The sequence below is a fragment of the Mus pahari genome, chromosome X (genome assembly GCF_900095145.1).
Source record: "Mus pahari chromosome X, PAHARI_EIJ_v1.1, whole genome shotgun sequence".
Lineage (NCBI taxonomy): Eukaryota > Metazoa > Chordata > Mammalia > Rodentia > Muridae > Mus > Mus pahari.
Genome location: NC_034613.1, coordinates 112,947,078 through 112,954,681, shown reverse-complemented (window position 1 = coordinate 112,954,681; position 7,604 = coordinate 112,947,078). Strand labels below are relative to the sequence as shown.

Here is a 7,604-nt window from a genome sequence, read left to right as displayed (position 1 = left end):
AGAGAGAGAGAAGGAAAGGGCCATTTCTTCCATCTACAGAATTGATCTACTAGCAAAGTTTTCCTGTATCTACAATCCTCTCTCTAATCCCCAAATTTAGTTGTAAAACAAGAAAGAATTCCCAGCAAAGGTTCTAGTTTTAATGTTAGTTCTTTTACCTACAAGATGTGTGACTTCGGACAAATTACTGAATGCCTCTCAAGGTTCAGTCCCTATCCACATCCCCTCTCTGGTTGCAATGTTGAATTGTTGGCAAATCCAATTTTTTCTCACTTTTGGTCTGCTTCCTGTCAGGTTGCTTAGTGGATTGCAACTACTTGTTGATCATCTGGGTTTTTTTCTCCATTTCAGCCACTCATGATAACTCTGCTTCAAGGCAATACTTGCGTATTTCACATAAAGTACTCAGTTCAACAAATAGAACCTTAGGCATAAGGAGTAAGGTTGTACTTCTAGCAATCCAAATCATGGAAATTGTAAGAGCTAGACATGAAAAGTCCAAAGTAACAGTGGGCCCAGTAAGGACTGTTGTACAAGGTTAAAATTGGAATCTTGCAAAGAAAAGAAAATGAAGAGATGCCCTCTTTTCCAAAATGCTGCTGTGGCAGCATCTGGTGAAACTCAGTTCCCTGCTTAAGAGATTCCAGCTACACCTCCAGCTTTTCCCTTGAGGTTTCAAATGCTTCTCCAGTTCCCTATTTCAACCATCAGACTGTTGTGTTAAAAGCCTAGGTAATCTAGAGAGAAAAGTTGTCCCTTGTGTGCCTAGAGATGACTGAAGAGACTTGGTCTGGAGTTAATGCTAGTAGTTAAAAAAAAGTCACAAGGAAAGCTGGGTTTACACTTGGCAAGGAAGTGTTTCTTTTGTGCAAAGGATTTTCAGCCTAGAATGATCTTGGGTATGAAAGGTGAATGAGACTGTTTCAGTGGTCTTCTGCAATTGGGGTTGTATGGGCAGGATGCTCTCTTATCTTCGAGACCCATGACCTCTCATCTCATTCAACTAGAATGTGCAACTTGAAGGAGAATCTTCAAGAATATGCTGATTGTTGGGGAGTGGGTGACCACCGCCCAGCAGCACAAACAAACAAACAAACAAACAAAAAACAAAAAAACACCACCACATAGTTCTGATGTATGACAGAAAAGTACATAACATTTCTTTCACATAACTTATTATGTTTATGTCTCATTCCACAAAGGTTTTGAAGAATGGGGTACAAAATCTGTGCTGTGTTTATAAACTACCGGTTTAAGAGCTACAGCCTTTTTGGTTTGTTTTCTCCATGTTGCTTTGATTAGTTGAGAAATTGGCTTCTAATTCTTTCAAGTTCAATGTGGAACACAGGGAACTTTAAGTAAGCATATTTTTCCCCAGTAAGTCTACTTCATAGATCTTAGGGAAGTTATTGCTTAGAAGTGGAGCCTCAATATGGTGCCCTTGTGAAATCTCTGGAACTGAATATGTTTCCTCTGCTTGGTTAGGAAAACTGAACACAGCCTTGTGAACTTGGCTTTCCTCAAGTCTCTTCAAATCTCCTAGGTATGGATGGCTGTGGCTCAGGAAGCCTAGGGCCTGGAAAAAAGTCCAGGGGCTCACTCAGAGTTGAGCCTCCTTTAATTTTGACTCATTTTTCTCCTGGATAAGTGTGTGTGTTGTGTGTGTGTGTGTTGTGTGTGTGTGTGTTGTGTGTGTGTGAACTCACATGCATGATTGAGGTATACTAGGAGTCAAATACTGCTTACTCTTTTTTGAGATCAGAAGTCTGGAGCTTTTGTGCATACAAAGTGGGAGGGAAGAGGAAGACTTAGTAGCATGGAAATATGTCAACACCAGATGTAGGTTGTTAAATAAACACTGTTTATTATAAACAGATGTTGAAAGAGAAAACAAGAAGGAGTGTTGTGGGGGCTGCAAGAGCAAACACTGAGAGCTGGGAGACAGCTCCAGCACAACAAAGGTATCAGTACTCCATTGAACAGACAAGCATCAAGAGTTCTCTCTACCAAAGGCCACACAATCCTCCCAAATCCCACAGGCAGCTAAAGGCAAGTCCAGAAGACAATGGGTTTTACTTTGTTAATCAGCCTTTCATTCCAGCCCATACTCTTAAGCAGAGAGTCTTAAATTTGTACGAGACACTTGGATCATTTTCCTCTGGAAATATTCTTCCCAGACTAATCTGACTGCTTTTATTTTCTCTGGACTCTTAACTGATCAGATGCAGGTCTAGTCAGAGTCTTGGTCACTAGGAGGTACGTGGCTAGCCTCCCAAGCTCCTTGCCTGGGACTTAGAAGGTAGTAGTTGAGTGAATAAAGAATGCATGCTGCTGCCTGCTCTCCTGATTTACAGTGATCCCAACCTGATTTTGTAATGGAGGCCAGGACTTAGATAAGAAAAATAGTTTATTGCAATTCCTTATTGGAATAGAAAAAAAGTAGTACTTATTCATGGTAGAAAAATTTATCCTAAGAGATACATAATGTATTTTATCTGCACTTCTTCATAATAACTTTGGTCCCTCATTTAGAACTCCTTTTGGTGAAAATTATGTATCCTAAAATGAATTACTTCATGAGAGATTTGATTTGGTTTTTTTTTCTTTTTAAATAAACTTTAATCAGTAGCACACCCCCCCACCTTTTTTTCATGCATGCATGACCTGAGTTTTATGTTTGGTTTCAGGAATGACAGAATTACTTTTTGGAAATCTTATTTAAAAGAACTGGAATTGGAAACAAAGGTAGCATAATTGGAAGAGAGGGGAGATCATGAACTCAGCTGGGGAGTGTGAATTCTTACAAGATAAAGGCAAGATCTCCTGAGTCACTCCCTAGGCATTTATTACTACACTGAGGCAAATGTCATTGTAAGATTAAAAAACACAGACATACTATTAGAATGACATTTATACTGCCAATGAATACAAGAAAATAAGAACGGCTATGTGTTCTCTGTTCAGATAGGCATCTATTAATGGTAAAGATTAGCCACCTACCACATCCAGTGAAGGCATTATACTTGCAGCAACAAAAATGATTTATGGTCCTGTATATAATTTTGGTCCTTATACAATTTTCAAGAGAACCACTGATTTAACTTTTGGGGTCACATATCACTTCAGGAATTAGCTAAGTGGGACTGTAAGGATGTCATTGTGCTGGAATAAATGTTGGCTCTCGATTCGTTTTCTGATGGTGGTTTCTTTGCCCACCTTGCTAGCCTTAACAGAGTTGGCTTCCCTAGAAAGACATCTGCACAGTTAATAGTTCAGAAGCAGCAGAGCAGTGGGGGTGGGCTAATAGGAGTAGGTGATGCCTGAAAACCTTTCTGGAACATGATGTAAATAAAAAGGGAAACAAATAAGAAGGCTCGTTTGCTCTCCCTCCCACTTACACTTTATAAGGTATCCTTTGAGACTAAATGCAAACAGGCATTGCAGCAGAGGCAGCGAATCCCAGGGTGGCTATGCCTTACTTTTTGTGCTTTCAGTTGGACTCCTAGCCAGCTTATTTTCTTTCTCTCGCCCTTTGTCTGCCTTTCCCCATGAACTCTCTGCTCCTATTGCTCCTTTGGCTCCTAATGGTCCATGCCAAACCATTTTCTTCTTGTCTCATTTTCCCTCCAGGATCTGTGCCTTTTCTTTCCCACATCTGCTACCAAGTAGAAATGAGTATCTCATGACAAAAAAAAAAAGAAGAAGAAGAAGAAAAAAAAAGAACTATAACACCTGTAGGAGCTGCAGCAACAACAGTGACCTACAAATAGAGAAGAATATGGCAAAACCAGAAACCTGTCTTCATAGGTTGTAGCTCATCTCGTTTTCATTCAAATGTTAATTGTTAGCAAAAAAAAAGACAATGATTTTATTTGGGTCACATCTAAAAGTGTCTATTGCATGTAAGCTCAGAAATAACAATAACATGGTAGCATGAGAATGTAAATTACAATGACAACCAAGTTTCACCAACTGTCCTCAGTGTTAGACTGTTTCTGACATATCTGTGATTAATGACTTAGTGTTGCTTGTATCTACCTGTGCCATTAGGATCTCCCTGGGACAATGGTTGTGACTGCTGAAGATCTGAAAGGCTCTAGTTCTTCTGGTTAAGTAACAAATAATTCTGAACTCAGGTATGAGAATTGCTTTGAAAAAAAGGAGCTTGCTCTCTGTCCTCACAGCAGATGTGTTAAGTCAGAACATAATCACTGAAAATCATTTGCTGCCATTCCGGGTGGTTTCTTCTTATGTGACTGTCTGGTTACTTTTCCATCACTTTCTGCCCAGATAATGGAAAGAAATATGGAAAGTATTTTCTCTTTCTTAAATAAAAAAGCTTCCAGGAGATTTAACTCCTTAAAGTCAACCATAAAGGAATAGGTACATTTATCTACTGTCATTACTAACCAAAATGTAGAATACAGTTTTCTCTCACCTAAATAAGCAAATGAAAGGAAAACTTTGATTTTATTTTCCTATGCCCTCAAATGAATAATAAAAGAATGAAAAGAGTTTTCAAATTAATTTCCATGTTAATCCCTAATTAAATACAATCAAACTCAGAAAAGAAACACCAGAGAACTTTCTGTTACTTACTTTCTTGGATACCTCGGGCCAGAAGTGTTTGCTCCCCCAAAACAGGACAATTAGAGTTAAGGCCAGGATACCAAACACTAGTCCACAAATCTTCAGTGATTTACATATCTTCTTAGATTTCAGAGCTTCTGCCTAAGCAAAGAACAGAAAGAATGAGACAAGGTACAGTAACCCTCAAACTAGCAAGCCATAATTCAAAGTCTCCTTCAATTTCACTTTCTAATGTTCACTTTGCAATACTCTAAATCTGCAAAATCGTGCTTCTGCTCAAAAGGGGAAAAAATATGAATCAACTTACATTTAGAATGTGACAGCCCTCACAGTTCTCTGGAGGATTCTTTGCCATGATCTCCCAGCACACGGTGCTCTTTCCCTGCTTTGAGACGACTGAGAGGACCACTGCTGAGGTGGAGTTGCAAGTGAGTCGGCTACCACATGCCAGAGGAGAAGCTGAATTTATATGGCTCAAATATGTCATACCAGAGCCGGAGGGAGCCCAGGGGGCTCCCGTGCTACGATTTGTTACATAGATATACCCATATATGTATATAACTTCTGTGCACAGAATTCCATCCAGAATGGCAAAGACAGAAGGTTATAATGAAAACGATTGTCCTGGGCGTTGGGTTGGAAGGGGATCAAGCCTAGGACACACTGAAATGATTTTTCACTATGAACTTAAAATACCAGTGGCAATACAGCTGCAAACTCCAGAAGTAAGCAAACAGAGCAATTAAACAAGTATTTATTGTAGGAATATTAAGTATCAGGTACTTTCCTGAGTGCTAGAGAGTCAGAGATGAATAAGTTAGCATGTCTCCCTATGTAAAAGTATTCTGAATGCCAAGACCAAAGTGTATTTGACTAATTATAATTGAAACCAGGATAAAATGAAGAGCAATTGTCAGCTTTTCCTCTTCATTCCATCTCTATGATGAGTTTTCTCTCCTTTACTTGGTCCCTAGATGCTGGTATTTGTTATATTTCTTCATGCTTTTCTCACTTTAACATATATGCTTAAATGATATTATCCAGTCCTGGAGTTAATATATCACTTACATAGCAATGAAACTCTATTCTGTGCCTGTAACCCAGTTCTGTCTTTACTTTCAAAGCCATTTGAACATCTTGAGCATCTGTACCTGGATGTAACTCAGAAATCGCAAACTCAGTATGTTTGTTACCTATGAAACTCTTTCCTTTTTAACACTTCCTTCCTTCAGCTTGCTTTCTTTTTACTAATCCTAATCTTGATTGGTGATTACAGTTAGTGTTTGGGGTACCATAATAAAGCACTGCAGAATTACTGACTTACATATAAAAACTCTACTCCTTAAAAAACATAGTCCTTACATTTCTGGAGGCTATAATACAAGATCAAGATGTCATCTAAGCTGCTTCCTTCCTTCCTTCCTTCTTTCTTTCCCCTCCCTCCTTCCCTCCCTCCCTCCTTCCCTCCCTCCCTCCCTCCCTCCCTTCCTCCCTCCCTCTCTTCCTTCCTTTCTTTCATACATTTTATTTAGTTCTTTAGTAATCTTACCTTTATTGAAAATAAAGTTATTTTCATAGAATATATTTAGATCCCAGTTTCCTTCCTCATCTCCTAGATCCTTCCCACCTCCTCACCCTTACCTGTCTTAAGAAAACAGATGGGCAAATGAAAAAGACAAAGAGGAATAAAACAAAATGAACAAATTAAAAATTAAAAAAGGAAGGAAGGAAAAGGAAATGAGCACGAGCAACTCATACACGTGCAAAGACACACATAGACACCAACAAAACCTATAAAAACATTGGAAACCATAATATACAAACAAAATGATGTTGCAAAAAGCCCAAACAAAGCACTGTCTCCCTCTGTGTCTGTCTGTCTGTCTGTCTCTGTGTCTCTGTCTCTGTCTCTGTCTCTCTGTCTCTCTGTCTCTCTGTCTCTCTCTGTCTCTGTCTCTGTCTCTGTCTCTGTCTCTGTCTCTGTCTCTGTCTCTGTCTCTCTCTCTCTCTCTCTCTCTCTCTCTCNGTCTCTGTCTCTGTCTCTGTCTCTGTCTCTGTCTCTCTCTCTCTCTCTCTCTCTCTCTCTCTCTCTCTCTCACACACACACACACACACACATATCTGCCAAAATACCATTGAGTTCATTTTGACTGGGCATGGGTGTGCTCTTCAACTGTGGTTTATGTATCCAGTGAGACTCCCCTGGAGAAACACATTTTTCTTTGGTGAGTGGCTGTTCACTAGAGATAGCTTCTTGGTGAAGGATGGGAATTCCCATCTATTCCCCTGTCTCTGTGGTGGAACTCCATCTGGTTTGAACCCACGCAGGCCCAATGAGTACTGTTGTAGTCTCTGGGAGGGCTTATGCGTGTCAGCCCTGTCATATTTGGAGACACTGTTTTCTTACTCTCATCTATGTCCTCTGCTTCTCACAATTTCTTTGCCTGTTTAATATTTGTTTGTTTCTTCTTTAATTAAAATTTTTATTGATTCTTTGTGAATTTTATATCATGTACCCCAATCTCACTCAACTCCCCATCCCTTCATAGCCACCCCCTTCCCTTGCAAACTCCCCCATAAAAGAAAACAAATAATACTCTCCCAAGCCCTATCTCATTGTGGAAGCCATGGTACATCATAATGTGTCACACAGTACACCCTTTGGCCCATAGAGTTTTGCTTGCAAATGTTCATTGGTCTGGGTCAAGACCTCTGGCTTCTGCCACACCACCAATACTTGATCCTCCCTGGGACCCCTTTTAAACATCCCATTGTTGCCATGTGTCATGGAGATCCCACAGCTTTGGATATGCAGGAGTGACCCATTCACATGCTTCAGTAGTTCATAGATGGGATGGATGTGGGGATGGGCCAACTTAGAGCCCTGGGTCTTGGCCTAGTTGGAAGCTGAGTTGGTCACCTACCAACTCTATGCCTGTGCTACCTGGTCCTACTCTCCTGGTTCTCCCAGGTAAGAGGTATGGCTAGTCTCAGGACTGCGGGGCCAGTTCACT

At 40.1% G+C, this 7,604-nt stretch overlaps 1 protein-coding gene across 1 annotated transcript in view; it reads right to left on the bottom strand.

Moving 5' to 3' along the window:
- Positions 1 to 5,017, bottom strand: part of Tnmd (tenomodulin) — a 14,845-nt gene extending 9,828 nt beyond the window's left edge. Inside the window, exons 1-2 of the mRNA XM_021188094.2 lie at positions 4,898 to 5,017; positions 4,600 to 4,731 (exon numbers count right to left, since the gene is read on the bottom strand). Coding sequence (XP_021043753.2) covers positions 4,600 to 4,731; positions 4,898 to 4,945 — 180 coding nt within the window. The 5' untranslated portion in view covers positions 4,946 to 5,017. The remainder of the gene's footprint in view (positions 1 to 4,599; positions 4,732 to 4,897) is intronic.
- Between the last annotated feature and the right edge of the window lie 2,587 nt (positions 5,018 to 7,604).